This window comes from Pseudophryne corroboree, chromosome 2 (genome assembly GCF_028390025.1).
Source record: "Pseudophryne corroboree isolate aPseCor3 chromosome 2, aPseCor3.hap2, whole genome shotgun sequence".
Lineage (NCBI taxonomy): Eukaryota > Metazoa > Chordata > Amphibia > Anura > Myobatrachidae > Pseudophryne > Pseudophryne corroboree.
This window is the reverse complement of record NC_086445.1, coordinates 448731757-448756018: the sequence shown is the minus strand read 5'-3', so window position 1 is coordinate 448756018 and position 24262 is coordinate 448731757. Positions and strand designations below refer to the sequence as shown.

Genomic DNA, 24262 nt, shown 5'->3' with positions numbered 1-24262 from the left:
TACACTACAGAAAGGGTAAAAAAGAGAAGGGGGGGCACTAAATTTAGGCGCAATATACATATAGCAGCTATAAGGGGATATAATTTAGTTAATCCCTGTATTATATAGCGCTCTGGTGTGTGCTGGCATGCTCTCTCTCTGTCTCCCCAAAGGGCTTTCTGGGGTCCTGTCTCCTGTCAGAGCATTCCCTGTGTGTGTGCGGTGTGTCGGTACGGCTGTGTCGACATGTTTGATGAGGAGACTTATGTGGAGGCGGAGCAAATGCCTGTAAATGTGTTGTCACCCCCTGCGGGGCAGACACCTGAGTGGATGGACTTGTGGAAGGAATTACGTGAAAGTGTCGACTCCTTGCATAAAAAATTTGATGACATGCCAAATGTGGGACAGCCGGTTTCTCAGCTCGTGCCTGCCCAGACGTCTCAAAGGCCATCGGGGGCTCTAAAACGCCCGCTACCTCAGATGGCAGACACAGATGTCGACACGGATACTGATACCAGTGTCGACGACGAAGAGACTAATGTTATGTCCAGTAGGGCCACTCGTTACATGATTGAGGCAATGAAGAATGTTTTACACATTTCTGATGTGACCCCAGGTACCACAAAAAAGGGTATTATGTTTGGAGAGAAAAAACTCCCAGTAGTTTTTCCCCCTTCTGAAGAATTAAATGAAGTGTGTGAAGTAGCGTGGGCTTGCCCAGATAAAAAATTGGTAATTTCTAAAAAGTTACTAATGGCGTACCCTTTCCCGCCAGAGGATAGGTCACGTTGGGAAACACCCCCTAAGGTGGATAAAGCGCTTACACGCTTATCAAAAAAGGTGGCACTACCGTCTCCGGATACGGCCGCCCTGAAGGAGCCTGCTGATAGAAAGCAGGAGGCTCTCCTGAAGGCTATATATACACACACTGGTATTATACTGAGACCAGCTATTGCTTCAGCATGGATGTGCAGTGCTGCTGCTGCATGGTCAGATTCCCTGTCAGTAAACATTGACACCCTAGACAGGGACACTATATTGCTGAACGTAGAGCATATTAAAGACGCTGTCTTATACATGAGAGATGCACAGAGGGATATTTGCCGGCTGGCATCTAAAATAAGTGCACTGTCCATTTCTGCCAGGAGAGGGTTATGGACTCGGCAGTGGACAGGTGATGCAGATTCTAAAAGGCACATGGAAGTTTTGCCTTATAAGGGTGAGGAGTTGTTCGGGGATGGTCTTTCAGACCTAGTGTCCACAGCAACGGCTGGGAAGTCAGCATTTTTACCACATGTCCCCTCACAACCAAAGAAAGTACCGTATTATCAGGTACAGTCCTTTCGTCCCCAAAAGAGCAGGCGTGGTAGAGGCGTGTCCTTTCTGCCCAGAGGCAGAGGTAGGGGGAAAAAGCTGCAGCATACAGCCAGTTCCCAGGAACAAAAGTCCTCCCCCGCTTCTTCTTCTAAGTCCGCCGCATGACGCTGGGGCTCAACAGGCGGAGCCAGGTACGGTGGGGGCCCGTCTCAAAAACTTCAGCAATCAGTGGGCTCGCTCACAAGTAGATCCCTGGATCCTTCAAGTGGTATCTCAGGGGTACAGGCTGGAATTCGAGACATTTCCCCCCCGCCGTTCCTCAAATCTGCCTTGCCAACAAATCCCTCAGGCAGGGAGGCTGTGATAGAGGCAATTCACAAGCTGTATTCCCAGCAGGTGATAGTCATGGTGCCCCTACTTCAACAAGGACGGGGTTACTATTCCACAATGTTTGTGGTACCGAAACCGGACGGTTCGGTGAGACCCATTTTAAATTTGAAATCCTTGAACACATATATAAAAAAATTCAAGTTCAAGATGGAATCGCTCAGGGCGGTTATTGCAAGCCTGGAAGAGGGGGATTACATGGTATCACTGGACATCAAGGATGCTTACCTGCATGTCCCCATTTACCATCCTCACCAGGAGTACCTCAGATTTGTGGTACAGGATTGTCATTACCAATTCCAGACGCTGCTGTTCGGCCTGTCCACGGCACCGAGGGTATTTATCAAGGTAATGGCCGAAATGATGATACTCCTTCGAAAAAAGGGAGTTTTAATTATCCCATACTTGGACGATCTCCTGATAAAGGCGAGGTCCAGAGAGCAGTTGTTGGTCGGGGTAGCACTATCTCGGGAAGTGCTACAACAGCACGGCTGGATTCTAAACATTCCAAAGTCACAGCTGGTTCCTGCGACACGTCTACTGTTCCTGGGGATGATTCTGGACACAGTCCAGAAAAAAGTGTTTCTCCCAGAGGAAAAAGCCAAGGAGCTGTCATCTCTAGTCAGAGGCCTCCTGAAACCAAAACAGGTGTCGGTGCGTCACTGCACGCGAGTCCTGGTAAAGATGGTAGCTTCCTACGAAGCAATTCCATTCGGCAGGTTCCTTGCCAGAACTTTTCAGTGGGACCTGTTGGACCAATGGTCCGGATCGCATCTTCAAATGCATCGGCTGATAACCCTGTCTCCAAAGACCAGGGTGTCTCTGCTGTGGTGGCTGCAGAGTGCTCATCTCATAGAGGGCCGCAGATTCGGCATACAGGACTGGGTCCTGGTGACCACGGATGCCAGCCTTCGAGGCTGGGGGGCAGTCACACAGGGAATAAACTTCCAAGGACTATGGTCAAGTCAGGAGACTTCCCTACACATAAATGTTCTGGAACTAAGGGCCATTTACAATGCCCTAAGTCAGGCAAAACCCCTGCTTCAAAACCAGCCGGTACTGATCCAGTCAGACAACATCACGGCGGTCGCCCATGTAAACCGACAGGGCGGCACGAGAAGCAGGACGGCGATGGCAGAAGCCACAAGGATTCTCCGATGGGCGGAAAATCACGTGTAAGCACTGTCAGCAGTGTTCATTCCGGGAGTGGACAACTGGGAAGCAGACTTCCTCAGCAGGCACGACCTACACCCGGGAGAGTGGGGACTTCATCCAGAAGTCTTCCAAATGATTGTAAACCGTTGGTAAAGGCCACAGGTGGACATGATGGCGTCCCGCCTAAACAAAAAGCTAGAAAAGTATTGCGCCAGGTCAAGAGACCCGCAGGCGATAGCTGTGGACGCTCTAGTGACACCGTGGGTGTTCCGGTCGGTTTATGTGTTCCCTCCTCTTCCTCTCATACCAAAGGTACTGAGGATAATAAGGAGAAGAGGAGTAAGAACCATACTCATTGTTCCGGATTGGCCAAGAAGGGCTTGGTACCCGGAACTTCAAGAAATGATCTCAGAGGACCCATGGCCTCTGCCGCTCAGACAGGACCTGCTTCAGCAGGGGCCCTGTCTGTTCCAAGACTTACCGCGGCTGCGTTTGACGGCATGGCGGTTGAACACCGGATCCTGAAGGAAAAGGGCATTCCGGAGGAAGTCATTCCTACGCTGATTAAAGCTAGGAAAGAAGTAACCGCAAACCATTCTCACCGCATATGGCGGAAATATGTTGCGTGGTGTGAGGCCAGGAAGGCCCCAACGGAAGAATTTCAGCTGGGTCGTTTCCTGCACTTTCTACAGTCAGGGGTGACTATGGCCTAAAATTGGGTTCCATTAAGGTCCAGATTTCGGCTCTGTCGATTTTCTTCCAGAGAGAACTGGCTTCCCTACCTGAAGTTCAAACGTTGTTAAGGGAGTGCTGCATATCCAGCCCCCTTTTATGCCTCCAGTGGCACCTTGGGATCTCAACGTGGTGTTGAATTTCCTAAAGTCACATTGGTTTGAGCCACTTAAGACCGTGGATTTGAAATATCTCACGTGGAAAGTGGTCATGTTGTTGGACTTGGCTTCGGCCAGGCGTGTATCAGAATTGGCGGCTTTGTCATGTAAAAGCCCTTATCTGATTTTCCATATGGATAGGGCAGAAGTGAGGACTCGTCCCCAGTTTCTCCCTAAGGTGCTATCAGCTTTTCACTTGAACCAACCTATTGTTGTGCCTGCGGCTACTAGGGACTTGGAGGACTCCAAGTTACTGGACGTAGTCAGGGCCTTGAAAATTTATGTTTCCAGGACGGCTGGAGTCAGGAAGACTGACTCGCTATTTATCCTGTATGCACCCAACAAACTGGGTGCTCCTGCTTCGAAGCAGACTATTGCTTGCTGGATTTGTAGCTCAATTCAGCTTGCGCATTCTGCGGCTGGACTGCCGCAGCCTAAATCTGTAAAAGCCCATTCCACGAGGAAGGTGGGCTCTTCTTGGGCGGCTGCCCGAGGGGTCTCGGCTTTACAACTTTGCCGAGCAGCTACTTGGTCAGGGGCAAACACGTTTGCAAAATTCTACAACTTTGATACCCTGGCTGAGGAGGACCTTGAGTTCTCTCATTCGGTGCTGCAGAGTCATCCGCACTCTCCCGCCCGTTTGGGAGCTTTGGTATAATCCCCATGGTCCTTACGGAGTCCCAGCATCCACTTAGGACGTTAGAGAAAATAAGATTTTTCTCACCGGTAAATCTATTTCTCGTAGTCCGTAGTGGATGCTGGGCGCCCGTCCCAAGTCTGCAATGCTTGTATATAGTTATTGTTAACTAAAGGGTTATTGTTGAGCCATCTGTTGAGAGGCTCTGTTATGTTCATACTGTTAACTGGGTATATATCACGAGTTATACGGTGTGATTGGTGTGGCTGGTATGAGTCTTACCCGGGATTCAAAATCCTTCCTTATTGTGTCAGCTCTTCCGGGCACAGTGTCCTAACTGAGGTCTGGAGGAGGGTCATAGTGGGAGGAGCCAGTGCACACCAGTTAGTCCTAAAGCTTTCTTAGTTGTGCCCAGCCGCTATTCCCCATGGTCCTTACGGAGTCCCAGCATCCACTACGGACTACGAGAAATAGATTTACCGGTGAGTAAAATCTTATTATATATATATATATATATATATATATATATATACAATTATTACAGGGAAAGAGAAGAAAAACAGAGCCCACACACAACGCTGCATGGATCTTACACTCATTTAAATGAATTCAAGGTCTATTGTTTCATTTAGCCCTTGTGGCTTCAGAGTCTGCAATCTCCAAATCCATGCAGCTTCCTGACGGCATAATGTTCTAAAACGATCCCCTCCTCTGGGGGTAACCTTGATCTGTTCGAGACCAATTAATTGCAAACAAGCAGGATTACTGGCATGGACTTCTGTGTAATGGCGTGAGATACTGTGGTTCATATAGCTTTTGAGGATATTTCTCCTGTGCTCCATGAATCGCAGTTTTAATGCCCTAGTCGTGCGTCCCACATAATATAGTTGACATGAGCAGCGCAACAGATAGATTACAAAGTGCGAGCTACAGTTAATAAATGATTGGATCTTAAATTCTGTTTTTGAGCACGGTGCAGAAATATGTTTGGTTTTATTTATTACGTGATTACACGTTGTGCATCTATTATGATTACATCTAAAGAAACCCATAACTTTTGGGCCCACTATTGTTTGCTGTTCACTCAGATCCGTGTTTTCACGTGATCCACTAAAAAAGCTAGGAGCCAGTATGTTTCTAAAGTTTCTAGCTTTCTTAAAGATAATCGTAGGGTTTGCAGGGAGGATAGTGCTTAAAATCGAATCAGTCATTAATAACTTGTAGTTACGACATCATTGGTATTAAGCGCTGACCTGGTAATTTTCTGTACTTCTCGACTTTTTTTAAAGTCGGATTGACATTGTCAGAAATGGGGCTAAAACCTGTCGAATTTGGCCGCTGATCCGACAAAACGCGTGGATCCACGTGTTTTCCGACAAGTCGGAATTTCTGACTTGTTGGATAAACCGACAGTTTGATTGAATAGGTCGAATCTGATTTGACCTTAAAATGTTGGAAACTGCAGTTTTTCCGACAAGTTGGGAATTCCGACTTGAATTGAATAGACCCCATAGTTTATATAGGGTCAGCTACAGTTATTTTGAGTACCACAAGACTAAATATTGCCCACTGTCGTCTTCAATAAAAAAATAATGATGACCTAGAAAGTAAGGTGTCCATATTTTCAGAAGATTCTAAAACCTGAAGTGTTGTTCATATTGGTCAGGATTGTACTTTCCTACAGAAAGGTTTAGACATACCTGCAGATGATATTTAGGATAGGAAAATGGCTTTACTTTGAGTTGTTTTCCAAATTAAACTTGTCTTGACAAAACGTATTGCGGAAATAAATGATCATGCTTCCTTTGCTGTCCATACACACAGCAGTGAAATACGTGTCTCAGAGAGGAAGGAAATAATGGAAATAATGCTCAAAAAATGTGAAATTATTAGTGTGTACAAAGCACCTGGTTCTAAAACCTGTTTCTATAATTATTTATTATTAATAAAAGTAAGCCCCTACATTGAGTGTTCTATTAATATTATCCTCCCATCATATGATCTAGCACTGTACACTGACACGATTACAGTACAAATAAATAACAAAACATAATTTCATGCCACAGAACGTAAGGTAAAGATTACCTTGTTTAATGAAGTTAAAATCTAAAGCTGGGTACACATGGAGTGCTGTTAATGAAGGTCGCAACGATCACTGTTCCGTCCTTCATTAGCATACATGTTGTTGCTAGCGATATCGCCAGGTTTGAAGTGCTGCACATCAAACCTGACAACGTCACTAGCGACCGCGGGCACCCACATAACCGGCATACACATTTTCTGATATGTGCCGATGTGAGCGATATGTTGGTCCGATCCGCTGGATCGGTCGACATATCGACCAGTGTGTACCCAACTTAAGAGTTGTGGATAAAATAGAATAAATAAGGTAGTGGAATAACAATTGTATTTTAGTGAGGACAGTGCTCAAAGATGCCATTAGCGACTTGCATTTCTGTCATGCTGCCAGTGGTGTGCTACTGTTTGTTTTAGGAGAGACAGCGGGTGGATATGTGAACGATGAATGAGTCTTTGTACATATCTTGACTGCTTGCAATCATGGTGGTTCTTCCATTACATTCGAACTGAACCTTCTTCCGACATTACATATAGTTTGTGTAATCCCGCACCAGTTTTTTAATTATAATTTTCTTATGTATATAGTTCAAATGTATTGTGGTACCTTCTGCGTTGCTTAGAATATTTTGGGTTTTCTCGACCCTGTATAACCCTATACGCAGGTGCCCTCCAAATGCTTTTGAGTCATGGACTCATATGAAGCTAATAGAGAAAAAAGAAGAAAGAAGCATTTTCCTGGACGCACTCTACCACTAATTGTTTACTTAAAATGTCTGTTCTTTATTAGATATGCATTAAAATTTAAGGAATTGGTGAAATATTAAAATATAGGGGTATATGCAATTGCGGTCGAATTCCCGAAATTGTCGAATTTCGGGTCATTTTCGACCAAAAAAAAAATTTGCCTATGCAATTCAGTGCTTTCCGACCAAAAAACGGACTTTCAAAATTCGACTTTTTGAAATTCGAATTTTTGCAAATTCGACTTTTCTGCAATGATATAAGTGCTGCAATTCGACCAAAGCATATTCAATTCAAGTTTGGAAATTCGACAGCAGTGCTTTTAGACAGCAAATTCGTCATTTTCAATCCGCCACACTTTGGAGGGTGAAAACAAATAAAAAAATTTTAAACATGTTTTTTTTTGTGTTTTTTTTTTGGGGAATAGCAGATCTATTTATATTAGAAGGGATTAGGTACTTTTTTTTTTTTTTTTTTTTTTGGAGGCACAAATATTATTTATATATTTTTTTAAATATTACTTTTTTTAATTTTTATTTTTATTGCTGGAACGGTAAAATCCTAAAAAAAAATGGCGTGGGGTCCCCCCTCCAAAGCATAACCAGCCTCGGGCTCTTCGAGCTGGTCCTGGTTCTAAAAATGCGGGGAAAAAATTGACAGGGGATCCCCCGTATTTTTAAAACCAGCACCGGGCTCTGCGCCTGGTGCTGGTGCCAAAAATACGGGGGACAAAAAGCATAGGGGTCCCCCGTATTTTTAACACCAGCATCGGGCTCCACTAGCTGGACAGATAATGCCACAGCCGGGGGTCACTTTTATGCCGTGCCCTGCGGCCGTGGCATTAAATATCCAACTAGTCACCCCTGGCCGGGGTACCCTGGGGGAGTGGGGACCCCTTCAATCAAGGGGTCCCCCCCCCCCAGCCACCCAAGGGCCAGGGGTGAAGCCCGAGGCTGTCCCCCCCCATCCAATGGGCTGCGGATGGGGGGGCTGATAGCCTTTTGTGATCATGAAAAGAATATTGTTTTTCTCTAACGTCCTAGTGGATGCTGGGGACTCCGTCAGGACCATGGGGAATAGCGGGCTCCGCAGGAGACAGGGCACATCTAAAAAGCTTTTTAGGTCACATGGTGTGTACTGGCTCCTCCCCCTATGACCCTCCTCCAAGCCTCAGTTAGGTTTTTGTGCCCGTCCGAGAAGGGTGCAAACTGGATGGCTCTCTTAAGGAGCTGTTTAGTAAAGTTTTTTTTTAGGTTTCTAATCAGTGATTCCTGCTGGCGACAGGATCACTGCAACGAGGGACTTAGGGGAGAGACTTGCAACTCACCTGCGTGCAGGAGGATTGAAGTTTTAGGCTACTGGACACTGAGCTCCAGAGGGAGTCGGAACACAGGTCAGCCTGGGGTTCGTCCCGGAGCCGCGCCGCCGATCCCCCTTACAGACGCTGAAGAAAGACGGCGGAACGGAGGTCCGGAAACAGGCGGCAGAAGACTTCACAGTCTTCAGAGAGGTAGCGCACAGCACTGCAGCTGTGCGCCATTGTTGCTACACGGCTCACTGACACGGTCACGGAGGGTGCAGGGCGCTGCTGGGGGCGCCCTGGGCAGCAATATAAATACCTATTTGGCAAATAAATACATCACATATAGCCATTAAGGCTATATGTATGTATTTAACCCAGGCCAGTTTTCCTAATAACCGGGAGAAAAGCCCGCCGTGAAAGCGCCATTTTCCTGACCAGCTCCGCTGGTGAGGAAGGCTCCCACTCTCCCCTGCACTACAGAAACAGGGTTAAAGAGAAGGGGGGCATAAATTGGCGATATAATTATATATTAAGAGCCCATATATAGAAACAACACCTTCTAGGGTTGTTATATACATTATGGCGCTTTTGGTGTGTGCTGGCAAACTCTCCCTCTGTCTCCCCAAAGGGCTAGTGGGTCCTGTCCTCTATCAGAGCATTCCCTGTATGTGTGTGCTGTAGGTCGGTACGTGTGTGTCGACATGTATGAGGAAAATGTTGGTGAGGAGACGGAGAAAATTGCCTGTAATGGTGATGTCACTCTCTAGGGAGTCGACACCAGAATGGATGGCTTACTTATGGAATTACGTGATAATGTCAACACGCTGCAAGCCGGTTGACGACATGAGACAGCCGGCGGACAAATTAGTATCGGTCCAGGCGTCTCAGACACCGTCAGGGGCTTGTAAAAACGCCCATTTACCTCAGTCGGTCGACAGACACTGACACGGACACTGACCCCAGTGTCGACGGTGAAGAAACAAACGTATTTTTCCTTTAGGGCCACAAGTTACATGTTAAGGGCAATGAAGGAGGTGTTACGTATTTCTGATACCACAAGTACCACAAATAAGGGTATTTTGTAGGGTGGGAATAAACTACTTGTAGTTTTGCCTGAATCAGATAAATTAAATGAAGTGTGTGATGATACGTGGGGTTCCTCCGACAGAAAGTTATGGGCGGTATACCCTTTTTCCCGCCAGTAGTAAGGGCGAGTTGGAAAACACACCTTAGGGTGGACAAGGCGCTCACACGCATATAAAAAACATGGCGTTACCGTTTCCAGATACGGCCGCCCTCAAGGAGCCAGCTGATAGGAAGCTGAAAAATATCATAACAGTATATACACACATACTGGTGTTATACTACGACCAGCAATCGCCTCAGCCTGGATGTGCAGCGCTGAGGGGGCTTGGTCGGATTTCCTGACTGAAAATTTTGATACCCTTGACAGGGACAGGATTTTATTGTCTATAGAGCATTTTAGGGATGCATTTCTATATATGTGTGATGCGCAGAGGCATATTTGCATTCTGGCATCAAAGAGTAAATGTGATGTACATATCTGCCAGACGAAGACACGACAGTGGTCAGGTGAGGCAGATTCCAGACGGCATATGGAAGTATTGCCGTATAAAGGGGCGGTCCATTGGACCTGGTGGCCATGGCAACAGCTGAAAAATCCACCTTTTGTTACCCCGAGTCACATATTGGCAGAAAAGGACACAGTCTTTTCAGTCTCAGTCCTTTCGTCCCCATACGGGCAGGCGGGCGAAGGCCAGTCATATCTGCCCAGGGGGAGAGGAAAGGGAAGAAGACTGCAGCAAGCAGCTCATTCCCAGGAACAGAAGCTCCTCACGGCTTCTGCCAAGTCCGCAGCATAACGCTGGGGCCGTACAAGCGGACTCAGGTGCGGTAGGGGGTCATCTCAAGAGTTTCAGCAACACTCGCAAGGGAACTCCGGGATCCTACATGTAATATCCCAGGTGTACATTGGAAATTCGAGACGTCTCCCCCTCACACAATTCACAGGCTGTATTCCCAGCAGGTGATAATCAAAGTACCCTTCTTACAACAAGGAAGGGGGTAGTATTCCACACTATATTGTGGTACTGAAGCCAACCGGCTCGGTGAGATCTGAAATATTTGAACACTTACATACAAGCGTTCAAATCAAGATGGAGTCACTCGGAGCAGTGATAGCGAACCAGGAAGAAGGGGACGATATGATGTAACTGGATATCAGGGACGTTTACCTACAGGTCCAAATTTGCCCTTCTCACCAAGGGTACTTCAGGTTCCTGGTACAGAACTGTCACTATCAGTTCAGACGCTGCCGTTTGGATGGTCCACGGCGCCCCGGGTCTTTACCAAGGTAATGGCCGGAATGATGATTTTTCTTAAAAGAAACATGGACGCTTTCCTGATAAGGGCAAGGTCCAGAGAACAGTTGGAGGTCGGAGTAGCACTATCTTAAGTAGTTCTACGACAGCACGAGTGGATTCTAAATATTCCAAAATCGCAGCTTTTTCCGACGACACGTCTACTGTTCCTAGGGAAGATTCTGGACACAGTCCAGAAAAACGTGTTTCTCCCAGTGGAGAAAACCAGGGAGTTATCCGAGCTAATCGGGATCCTCCTAAAACCAGGAAAAGTGTCAGTGCATCATTGCACAAGAGTCCTGGTAAAAATGGTGGCTTATTACGAAGCAATTCCATTCGGCAGATTTCCCGCAAGAACTCTTCAGTGGGATCTGCTGGACAAATGGTCCGGATCGCATCCTCAGATGCATCAGCGGATAACCCTATATCCAAGGAAAAGGGTGTCTCTCCTGTGGTGATTACAGAGTGCTCATCTTCTAGAGGGCCGCAGATTCGGCATTCAGGATTGGATGCCGGTGACCACGGAGGCCAGCCTGAGAGGCTGGGGAACAGTCACACAGGGAAAAAATTTCCAGGGAAGTGTGATTAAGTCTGGAGAATTCTCTCCGCATAAATAAGCTTAGAGCAGATTTATAATGCTCTAAACTTAGCTAGACCTCTGCTTCAAGGTCAGCCGGTATTGATCCAGTGGGATAACATCACGGCAGTCGCCCACGTAAACAGAAGGGCGGCACAAGAAGCAGGAGGGCAGTGAAAACTGCAAGGATTTTTCGCTAGGCGGAAAATCATGTGATAGCACTGTCAGCAGTGTTCTTTCCGGGAGTGGACGACTGGGAAGCAGACTTCCTCAGCAGGCATGACCTCCACCCGGGAGAGTGGAAACTTCATAGGGAAGTTTTTCAACATGATTGTGGACCGTTGGCAAAGACCAAAGGTGGACATGATGGCGTCCCGCCCGAACAAAAACGGGACAGGTATTCCGCCAGGTCATGAGACCTTCAGGCGATAGCTGTGGATGTTCTGGTAACACCGTGGGTGTACCAGTCTGTGTATGTGTTCCCTCCTCTGTTTCTCATAACCAGGGTATTGAGAATTATAAGACATAGAGGAGTATGAACTATACTAGTGGCTCCGGATTGGCCAAGAGGGACTTGGTACCCGGAACTTCAAGAAATGCTCACAGAGGACTAAGGGCCTGGGGAGCTAAGAAGGGACTTGATTCAGCAAGTACCATGTCTATTCCAAGACTTACCGCGGCTGCGTTTGACGGCATGGCGGTTGAATGCCGGATCCTGAGGGGAAAAGGCATTCCATAAGAGGTCATACCTACCCTGGTCAAAGCCAGGAAGGAGGTGACCGCACAACGTCATCACCACATGTGGTGAAAATATGTTGCGTGGGTGAGGCCAGGAAGGCTCCACGACGGAAATTCAACTAGGTCGATTTCTACACTTCCTGAAAACAGGAGTGTTTTGGACCTCAAATTGGGGTTCATTAACATTTAAATTTCGGCCCTGTAGATTTTCTTCCAGAAAGAATTGACTTCAGTTCCTGAAGTCCAGATTGTAAAGGATGTATTGCATATACAGCTTTTTTGTGCCCCTAGGGGCACCGTGAGATCTCAACATAGTGTTGGGATTTCTTAAAATCATATTGGTTTGAACCGCTCAAATCTGTGGATTTGAAATATCTCACATGGAAAGTGACCATGCTGTTGACAAATATCTCACATGGGAAGTGACCATGTTGTTAGCCCTGGCCTCGGCCAGGCGATTGTCAGAATGGGCGGCTTTGTCTTACAAAAGCCCATATTAAAATTTTCCATTTGAACAGGACAGAACTGGGACTCGTCTCCAGTTTCTTCATGAAGGGGTGTCAGCGTTTTCACCTGAAACAACCTCTTGTGGTGCCTGCGGCTACTAGGGACTTGGAGGACTCCAAGTTACTAGACGTGGTCAGGGCCCTAAAAATATATATATATATATATATATATATATATATATATAGTTAGGACGGCTGGAGTCAGAAAGTCTGACTTGCTGTTTATACTGTATACACCCAACAAGCTGGGTGCTCATGCTTCTAAGCAGTCTATTGCACGCTGGATTTGTAGTACAATTCAGCTTGCACATTCTGTGGCAGGCCTGCCACAGACGAAATATGTAGATGCCCATTCCACAAGGAAGGTGGGCTCATCCTGGGCGGCTGCCCGAGGAGTCTCGGCATTACAACTTTGCCGAGCAGCTACGTGGTCAGGGGAGAACACGTTTGTAAAATTTTACAAATTTTGATACTCTGGCTAAGGAGGACCTGGAGTTCTCTCATTCGGTGCTGCAGAGTCATCCGCACTCTCCCGCCCGTTTGGGAGCTTTGGTATAATCCCCATGGTCCTGACGGAGTCCCCAGCATCCACTAGGACGTTAGAGAAAATAAGAATTTACTTACCGATAATTCTATTTCTCGTAGTCCGTAGTGGATGCTGGGCGCCCATCCCAAGTGCGGATTGTCTGCAATGCTTGTACATAGTTATTGTTACAAAAATCGGGTTATTACTATTGTTGTGAGCCATCTTTTCGGAGGCTACTTCGTTTTGTTATCATACTGTTAACTGGGTTCAGATCACAAGTTGTACGGTGTGATTGGTGTGGCTGGTATGAGTCTTACCCGGGATTCAAGATCCTTCCTTATTGTGTACGCTCGTCCGGGCACAGTACCTAACTGAGGCTTGGAGGAGGGTCATAGGGGGAGGAGCCAGTACACACCATGTGACCTAAAAAGCTTTTTAGATGTGCCCTGTCTCCTGCGGAGCCCGCTATTCCCCATGGTCCTGACGGAGTCCCCAGCATCCACTACGGACTACGAGAAATAGAATTATCGGTAAGTAAATTCTTATTTTTCCAGCAGTACTACAAGTCCCAGCAAGCCTCCCCCGCAAGCTGGTACTTGGAGAACCACAAGTACCAGCATGCGGGAGAAAAGCGGGCCCGCTGGTACCTGTAGTACTACTGGAAAAAAAATACCCAAATAAAAACAGGACACACACACCGTCGACGGTAAAACTTTATTTCATACGTCGACACACACATACTTACCTATGTTCACACGCCGACATCGGTCCTCTTCTCCATGTAGAATCCACGGATACCTGAAAATAAAAGATCAATATACTCACCTCAACCAGGGTCCAGAGATAAATCCACGTACTTGTAGAAAATAACAAACCGGACACCCGACCAAACGGACTGAAAGGGGTCCCATGCTGACACATGGGACCCCTATCCCCGAATGCAGAGAGACCTCTCAGTGACAGCTGTCACTGAAAGGTCTCTAAAGCCAATCAGGAAGCGCAACTTCGTTGCGCTCACCTGATTGGCTGTGCGCTGTCTGAACTCAGACAGCGCATCGCACAGCCCCGTCCATTATATTCAATGGTGGGAACTTAGCGGCTAGCGGTGAGGTCACCCGCCGGTCAGCGGCTGACCGCGGGTTAACCCCACCGCTACCCGCAAAGTTCCCACCATTGAAAGTAATGGAGCGGCTTTGCGATGCGCTGTCTGACAGCACAGACAGCGCACAGCCAATCAGGTGAGCGCCACGGAAGTAGCGCTTCCTGATTGGCTGAAGGGACTTCAGTGACAGGAGTCACGTGATGTCCCGGCATTCGGAAGAAAGGGGTCTGATGTGTCAGCATGGGACCCCTTTCAGTCCGGTATGGAGCGGGTATTTGCGTTTTGTTTTTTTTACAAGTACGTGGATTTATCTCTCTGGACGTGGATTTATCTCTGGACGCTGGAAGGTGAGTATAATTTTTTCACAGGTACCTCGGATCGTCGGAGACCGTGGCAGTCGGCGTGTCAACATAGGTAAGTATGTGTGTGTCGGTAGTGTGTAATAAAGTTTTACTTTCACGGTGTGTGTGTACTGTTTTTATTTGGGTATTTTTTTTCCAGTAGTACTACAGGTACCAGCGGGCCCGTTTTTCTCCCGCATGCTGGTACTTGTGGTTCTCCAAGTACCAGCTTGCGGGGGAGGCTTGCTGGGACTTGTAGTACTACTGGAAAAAACAATATCTTTTTATTATCACAAAAGGCTATCAGCCCCCCCATCCGCAGCCCATTGGATGGGGGGGGACAGCCTCGGGCTTCACCCCTGGCCCTTGGGTGGCTGGGGGGGGACGGACCCCTTGATTGAAGGGGTCCCCACTCCCCCAGGGTACCCCGGCCAGGGGTGACTAGTTGGGTAGTTAATGCCACGGCCGCAGGGCACGGCATAAAAGTGACCCCCGGCTGTGGCATTATCTGTCCAGCTAGTGGAGCCCGATGTTGGTGTTAAAAATACGGGGGACCCCTACTCTTTTTGTCCCCCGTATTTTTGGCATCCGCACCAGGCGCAGAGCCCGGTGCTGGTTTTAAAAATACGGGGGATCCCTGCCCAATTTTTCCCCTGCATTTTTAGAACCAGGACCAGCTCGAAGAGCCCGAGGCTGGTTATGCTTTGGAGGGGGGACCCCACGCCATTTTTTTTTCCGGGTTTTTCCCGTTTTTTCACGTTTTTTAAAATCGCGGCAAAATCCGCCAAATCGGCCGATTTTCGCCCGCGATTCTGGCAAACCCATTTTTCATTGAATATGGTGAATTCCGGCAGCCACCTGCCGGAATTCACCTGGCGAATTGAGTCGAATTAAAAAACGGCGAAAAATTGCCGCGATTCGCCGTGAATTGCATATACCCCATAGTGTGAATAAGAAAAACAGAATGTGATAATAAAAACTACTCGTTTCCGAATGGGGATCCCTCAAAGTCTTAACTTAATAAAGGCTATATTGCCTATGACATAGTATCCGTTTCTTTTATTGGTGTTGTCCTATAAACTGCTTTTAAATGAATACAATAGTAATAATTCCTACAGTACATTTCTTCCTACACAGATTATCAGTATCAGATTTTTCAACAGTAAATTTTTGTTCTGACCTAAATTCCAGATAATTATATCCTTTAATTTTAAGAAATCTCATATGTTTGGAATATCTTAATTTCAGTTTTACTCATCCAAACCCCATTCTGCTTTTTTTTAATTTTAGATTAGTGTGTAGGAAGAAATGTACTGTAGGAATTATTACTGGGATTAATGTGGTAATTCTGAGTATATAAAATTCAAAATAATGTTTATTAATACAGACATATATATTTGATTCCACAGATCACAGTTGTAATGATATAATTTAATGGAATGTATCACCATTACAGAATTAGCAGGAATATCAATAGCTTCACCATTGCAGCAATGTCAAGATTCATGCTATAAGTGTGTAGCAGGATCTGGATGATTGACAACCTTTAGATCCAATTAAAACAATAGGTGGGGGATATAAGGAGACGGATATCCAGGCTCTGGTTAGCGCCCTGAGGAAGCCTAAGGTGGAACGGCCGTGGGCTGCTTCCGGGTGGTGTAAAACTCAAAGTCAAACTATAGTTAATAATGTGTCTAGAAATGTAATATAACTGTGTTGTCCTCCATCAGTGATGAGCAATAGATAACAGACCTCTGTCGCTCCCTCTCACGATCTCCTCTGCCGGCAGCGGCTTCGTGAGTGAAGCCGTCAGACGGAGAGAGAGAGCGCGGAGTCCCGGCGTCAGCCCGCACACACGCTGAGCTCAGGGTTGGTTCTATATCGGAGTGGCTGAAGGGACCTTGTGATGTATCATGGGAGGAGCTACGTCACCAGGGGGAGGAGCTACGGGCGAACAGGGTACCCGAAAAGTACCCTCGCGGGCTCGCTTCGCTCGCCACGCTTCGGGCACGGTGGCTCGCTTCGCTCACCACCTAATTACTAAAGGTAATAGTTGGTGGCGTGGATAGTAGAGCAACTATCCCGCTGGCCTAGCTCCTCCCCCTTGCGTCGTAACTCCTCCCCCTTACGGAAAAGGTCCCTTAGCCCACTTGATTCTAGCATCTACCCTGAGCTCAGTGCGGCAAGCGGCATCGAGACGGGCGGCCGGCTTACAGTGATCACGTGTTATTTACGATCACAGCCTATAAGCTACATAGTGCTGTGATCGCAGTACATTAAATTCAATTTCTTTCTATAAATAATCAGTACTACCATACAGTATAATAAACGAATTGAAAGTATTATTGATACTGAGAGAGTATAATGCAATAACAGTGTTGTGCACGGCTGTTCAAATACATGTAATCACTCGGATGGGATGGAAATGTGATGATTATTAGATACAGGCTAACGGATTATTCATAGCCTATAAAGGATAGTGTGTTAATCACAGATAACTGGGCAATATTTAATAAAATCAAGCTATCAAGTAGCTGCATTATATAAGAATATATTTGCAAGTTTTTGTGGTTATCAAGGATAATTAGTGGAGGCAATATTTTCCCTGCATGAAAGACTAACAGAGACACATCCTTGAAATAAAGCCAGCAACACTTAAAAGCAACAATTTCTAAGAACAGTAATTAGTAGCTACATTGTATGAGAACATACCTGAAATTGTTGCAAAGGGATAAGCAATAATACAGGCAGCCTATTGTATTCATTTAAAAGCAGTTTATAGGACAACACCAATAAAAGAAACGGATACTATGTCATAGGCAATATAGCCTTCATTAAGTTAAGACTTTGAGGGATCCCCATTCGGAAACGAGTAGTTTTTCTTATCACATTCTGTTTTTCTTATTCACACTATATTTTAATATTTCACCAATTCCTTAAATTTTAATGCATATCTAATAAAGAACAGACATTTTAAGTAAACAATTAGTGGTAGAGTGCGTCCAGGAAAATGCTTCTTTTTTCTCTATTAGCTTCTTCCGACATTGTAAGCCTTATGCAGAACCAGTATCTGTTTCTGGATATGGTTTACACTGTTGTGCTGTATGGCACACTCCTGGGGTATCTGTATGCTCAGAGTAACTTGCAGAATCCCACGGAAGTCCACCATATAGCACAACAGATAAATGTTGATGACTGTATGTTGTGTACTTTTTTATTTGTGATTTGTGTCTGTGTTAGTAAACACTTGTTTAACATTTGGAATTGTAATTTGTTAAATACATTGTGTACAGTTACATACTACACTATTTAGATTTATCTGCCTGTGGTATAAAACTACCAGTGAAATTCACAAAGCAATGGGATATTCAGACTTGCCTTTAGCAGGAAATAGTTTCACAGTGTTTGCTTGTGCTGTGACCAGTATCTCTGCACTGTTTTATTGCCAAGTTAGTTCCTGTTGAGCTTTTCCGGGAAACATGATTTTATCACAGGACATGACTAGAAAACGAATTTCCCTGATGGCACAGGAAAGGCCATTTGTGGGAGTGCTGCAAGATTGTGCAGTGGTCAGATTTCTTTCCCTGTAATGTAGTTTTCTGTCTCCTCAGACACTGTTCACTGTATATTCACTTGTATATTCACTTAGTTCCTTATTCTATTTTACTGATTTTGCTGAGGTTGTGGTATAATAGATAGACAGTGTCTATTTAGACAGTCAATAGATAGACACCACATGTTAGACAGTCAAAAGGTTGATGGGGTCAAAAGGTAGACATGAAAAAAGTACTACAAAAGATCGACCGGGTTTGTGTGGATAGTTTTGTCATCTGGGACCTCCACTTGTAGAAAGGTATCCCTTCGCGGGGTTTGCTGCGCTTGCCACAAGGTTTACAACCAGCTCTATGCCGACATGGATAGGGAAGGTATGAAGAAGTCCAGATACATGTAAAATTGAAAAAAACTCTGTCTACCTTTTCATGTCGACCATTTTCATGTTGACATTTTTGACCCTGTCTCCCTTTTGACCCTATCAACATTTTGTATGGTCTACCTATCATCCGGATACCCTTTGCTGAGGAGTTGGATTTTGATGCTATATATTGTACTGTAACTTCATACAGTTTCATATAATTTGTTTCCTTATCTGTTTTACTGGACTTGCCCCGCAGTTACATCACTATTGTATATCTGCTCAATGTGTTCCACTGCTTACATAGCACAGCAATGCCACTAGTATAACAGAGGAAAAGTCAACAGAATGTTTAGGAGAGAGGAAGTTGAAATAAGCTATATATAATAATGTGTATCATTAACCACCTTTTGTATAGATCTGCAATTCACTCTGCAATCTTTCCAGGTTTAAGTTGTTGTTGTTGCTCTATTCATCTCGAGTGGCCTGCTCCTTCTCCTGTCTCTAATCTCTTGTGTTCCTTCATATAATCACACATTGACATGCAGCCATATACCCAGTAACATAAGCACATGAGTAGATATGTCACTGACTCCCATAAGATTAACATATCATCTACTGAAATACTGGGGATGCTGATTATTGTTTGTAACTGAACAATATTAAAGCCTGAAAACAGCTAAAAACCGGTGTAAATTGTTTGACTATTAAACCTGTCCTAGCCTCATGACCGTCGTTCAGCTGACTCCAAACAGTGGGCGGGATTCAATTATTTTCACCCCTTTCCACACTCGTTCTGTTTCTGCCCTCAGGGACGTTGTTTCATTATTTCAGCTCGCTACCCCCGGAGTAGCGAGGCACCCAACCCTTTACACAGCTAAACCTGATTACTATGGGCGCAATATGCGTGATAACGGAGATCATTTTAGAAAGGAAATTGGGCGTGATATATCATTTGAATCTCACCCTGTGAGTGTAGATTGCCATCATACATCCTGCAGTGTATGGAGGTGCTCCGATTATTGGCTCATGCAGTGTATGGCGAGCATGATCTGCCTAATACCTGTTGCTCTGCACAAGTGCTACCGCTGTTCTTAGATACTGTTCTGACCACTACTGGAGCTTTCATATTTTCTCATTGGTGTCGGTGGAGGAGAAGACGGAGGCTTGCTCCAATCTTGTGAGGTGTCTGTATGCAGGCAGTCTGTAAAAGTATATACAGTACATTGCCTATGTACTCTGAACAGAACTATTTTACTAGGTCTGCATATTACTATACTATTCAAAATAAATCCTGTGCATCTTCCCTTGAATATATTAATATAAAAAAGGACTTCTCAAATTCTGTTCGCTACAATTACAGTATGTGAGACTTATTAGTAGCCGGTCTGCTAGCACTTTAACAATCCAGAGCAAATCCAACAGTTGTTGTGGCGGCATTTGCAGTCAGATCTCTCTCCGTAAAACAAGGCAGATTCTGTAAGGCAGGCGCTTTAATGTATCCACCTACTGTAGAACTGCATTCAAATCTACTATACCTTTCACTACATACACAACGTATTACCCTATATGAGGTTTAGCTATGTTTGTTATACTGTCCTTTTATTTAATATTTTAATAGTTGCTAAAGCAAGTCTGTGTATTGTTAAAGTAAAGCCTCAGTTGGGATTTCCCTCTGTACCACAGTGACCTGAAGATAAAGGTTGGAGATCAGAATATCAGCGCTCACAAGTTTGTGTTGGCTGCGAGAAGTGATGCTTGGAGTCTGGCCAGTTTGGCTGCAATGAAGGAACTAGACCTGTCAGGTGAGAAACGGCCACTTCCGCTCTACAGCTTTTAGTGGAGCATGTTAGTAATTCTCTACAAGCTTTTTACCTACTTGACTGTTCAACAGTATTCATGTGTATATTTAAAACAAGCTAATGCTTGTATCTACTAACCATCTGAAGAAGACAAAAAAAGCAAAATTCAATCTAGTTTTAAGACCTTTCATTTTAAATGCCGCAACAAGTTATTGTTATGTCAAAAGCTGCACATAAGCACAATATTGATGATGCATTCATGTTTCTATAAATAATTTATTATTGCATAGTACACCCTAGCACACTATTACCTGTTGCCTAATCTTGGGGCAGATGTATTAAGCCTGTAGATGTGATAAAGCAGTGATAAGTGGAAAGTGATAACGCAACAGCCAATCACCTCCTGTCAATTTACATATTGGAGCTGATTGGCTGGTGCGTTATCACCTTGCATTTATCACTGCTTTATCACTTCTCCATTCTTGATGCATCTGCCCCCATAATCCTAATATTGTTCACCTGTAGCACTTGAAGTGTGTCTTTGGTGAGACTGCACGGAGTATAGAAGAGGCAATGGGATTACTGATCATCTCACATTGCACTTACAGTGCACTTAAGCCCTGCCGTCTGATCGAGCCTCACAGTACTCTGCTGTCAATCATAACAGGGAACCGATACTAGGAGCTATAAGCCTCCATGTAGAACAATAAATGTGGTGGTGTTCTGTTTCTAGTGCATACTGTTAAAGTTTATGTCCTGCATACTAGATGTGATTCTTAGTTGAAGCCAGATTTTATTGCATCATGGATCATAGTTTTAACTGGAGATCTTAACACATTTACAGTTTATATTTTAAAGTTTTACATTATTACAAGTGTGTTGCTGCTTTCCAGTATACTACAATACTTCGTACATGAATATACAGCAAGATAGTAGGAACTTCTCAGAAACCATTGTGACTTTTTACATGGTATTTAAAAAGAATGTGTAATCACAAAGCATGTGCATGGCTCTTATACTTGTGCCAAAGTTTTATACCAACAGGTAAAAATCTTAAAAAAAATAAAGTAGATCTAAACTAAGAAAATAATTTGACATTGCTAAAATGGTAGAATTTTGACCTGCAAGATGTACACGAGTAGTTACTTGTGAGACATCAATAGATCATGACTTCTTTATTGATAAAGCCAACACTGAACTGTACTACGAATATTAGTGTAATGCAGCATATTAGATACCCACTGCTGCTATGAAGGAACCATTACGGGCAGATAGTAGTGCTGTGTAGATCGAGCATTATAGATGAAATTCAAAATACCCTCCGATTCTTTTTGTTGGCTTAGAATTGAGGCATAAACGGTAAAGAGAGGGATGTTCTTATTGAGATGATTTTCTGTAGTTTGCGCACACTTCGCGGAAACCATATCTTAAAGTGGAATAAAAAACTAATTTAGAACAGTTCCATGTAAACACACATTCACATTTTTAAATAATTGGACAACACAAAAGGCTAAGAGCAGACCACTGTGCTGGCATGTGGGAGTTATCGTGGAAAAATTGTTTTTCCATAATGCTAGTTGCTATACAATGCTGTTGTATTCATCTAAAGGGATATACCCTGTACTATGTAAATAAAGAAAGGGATTATAGCAGTCCGTTGTAGTTGGTAACCGATGAAATGTCATTTGGTGCAGTTCATCTTCTGCACTGACAATATTCACTTCAGTGTGTTTCATTAGTTTGGTTTGTTATGTAGCATACTTGCGCCGTATATCTAAACTGAGCAAAAAAAATGAATATTGATAAATATAAATCTAATATTACCTTCAGGGTCATCGTAAACATTTTATTTGAAAATAAAATTGATGCTTCCTCATTAAATTAGAGGTTAGAATTTTTGAAGAAATGAGTTACCCATGTCACCTTTTCCAATAAAATTGATGCTTCCTCATTAAATTAGAGGTTAGAATTTTTGAAGAAATGAGTTACCCATGTCACCTTTTCCAATGAAAGACTAAAGTCGTAGACTAAATCATGTGGGTGTTTCAAACTCCGAGCATGTTTCCTGTGGAGGTTGTGATGTCTAACCCATTGTGTACAGTGCTGTACAGATGTTTGTCAGGACAGCTTGGCCTCTCTACCCCCAGATTCTAACCCAGAGGTCACCATGACAATGTTGCGCTGGATCTACACCGATGAGCTGGACTTGCGGGAAGATGACGTCTTCTTAACAGAATTGATGAAGCTTGCAAATCGGTTTCAGCTTCAACTTCTGAGAGAGAGGTAAGTACATGAAATGTAGGTTTTCAGACTATCAGTCACAAAACAATGTATGTTTTGGAGGACCAAATATTGCAAACATTTCATATAACACTCATAGGGGTATATGCAATTAGCGGCGAATCGCGGCAATTTTTCGGCCGTTTTTCAATTCGACACAATTCGACAGTCTAATTTCGGCAAGTGGGTGCCGAAATTGACCATATTCAATAAAAAACGGATTCGACAGTCCCGCTGACGAAAAATGGCCGATTTGAGGGATTTTGTTCCGATTTTTTAAAAACGGGGAAAAACACGGAAAAAAATGGCGTGGGGTCCCCCCTCCAAAGCATAACCAGTCTCGGGCTCTTCGAGCTGGTCCTGGTTCTAAAAATCCGGGGGGGAAATGGACAGGGGATCCCCCGTATTTTTAAAACCAGCACCGGGCTCTGCGCCTGGTGCTGGTGCAAAAAATACGGGGGACAAAAAGAGTAGGGGTCCCCCGTATTTTTTACACCAGCATCGGGCTCCACTAGCTGGACAGATAATGCCACAGCCGGGGGTCACTTTTATACAGCGCCCTGCGGCCGTGGCATTAAATATCCAACTAGTCACCCCTGGCCGGGGTACCCTGGGGGAGTGGGGACCCCTTCAATCAAGGGGTCCCCCCCCCCCAGCCACCCAAGGGCCAGGGGTGAAGCCCGAGGCTGTCCCCCCACCCCCATCCAAGGGCTGCGGATGGGGGGCTGATAGCCTTGAGAAAATGACAAGATTATTGTTTTTTTCCTGTAGTACTACAAGTCCCAGCACGCCTCCCCCGCAAGCTGGTACTTGGAGAACCACAAGTACCAGCATGCGGGAGAAAAACGGGCCCGCTGGTACCTGTAGTACTACTGAAAAAAAAATACCCAAATAAAAACAGGAGACAGACACCTTGAGAGTAAAACTTTTTCTCTAACGTCCTAGTGGATGCTGGGGACTCCGTCAGGACCATGGGGAATAGCGGCTCCGCAGGAGACAGGGCACAAAAGCAAGCTTTTAGGATCACATGGTGTGTACTGGCTCCTCCCCCTATGACCCTCCTCCAAGCCTCAGTTAGGTTTTTGTGCCCGGCCGAGAAGGGTGCAATCTAGGTGGCTCTCTTAAAGAGTTACTTAGAAAAAGTTTTTAGGTTCTTTATTTTCAGTGAGTCCTGCTGGCAACAGGCTCACTGCATCGAGGGACTTAGGGGAGAGATTTTCAACTCACCTGCGTGCAGGATGGATTGGATTCTTAGGCTACTGGACATAGCTCCAGAGGGAGTCGGAACACAGGGCTCGCCCTGGGGTTCGTCCCGGAGCCGCGCCGCCGACCCCCCTTGCAGACGCTGAAGATGAAGAGGTCCGGAACCAGGCGGCAGAAGACTCTCAGTCTTCATCAGGTAGCGCACAGCACTGCAGCTGTGCGCCATTGTTGTCAGCACACTTCACACAGCGGTCACGGAGGGTGCAGGGCGCTGGGGGGGGCGCCCTGGGCAGCAATGTATAATACCTGTATGGCGAAAAATACATCACATATAGCCCTTGAGGCTATATGGATGTATTTAACCCCTGCCAGATATCTAAAACTCCGGAGAAGAAGCCCGCCGAA

General features: G+C 45.1%; 1 protein-coding gene across 2 annotated transcripts in view; it reads left to right on the top strand.

Annotated features, from left to right (window-relative positions):
- Positions 1-24262, top strand: part of ANKFY1 (ankyrin repeat and FYVE domain containing 1) — a 249891-nt gene that overhangs the window by 84650 nt on the left and 140979 nt on the right. For both annotated transcript variants that reach the window (XM_063953705.1, XM_063953704.1), the window contains exons 3-4: positions 20259-20377; positions 22522-22657. In XM_063953705.1, the coding sequence (XP_063809775.1) occupies positions 20259-20377; positions 22522-22657 (255 nt within the window). The remainder of the gene's footprint in view (positions 1-20258; positions 20378-22521; positions 22658-24262) is intronic.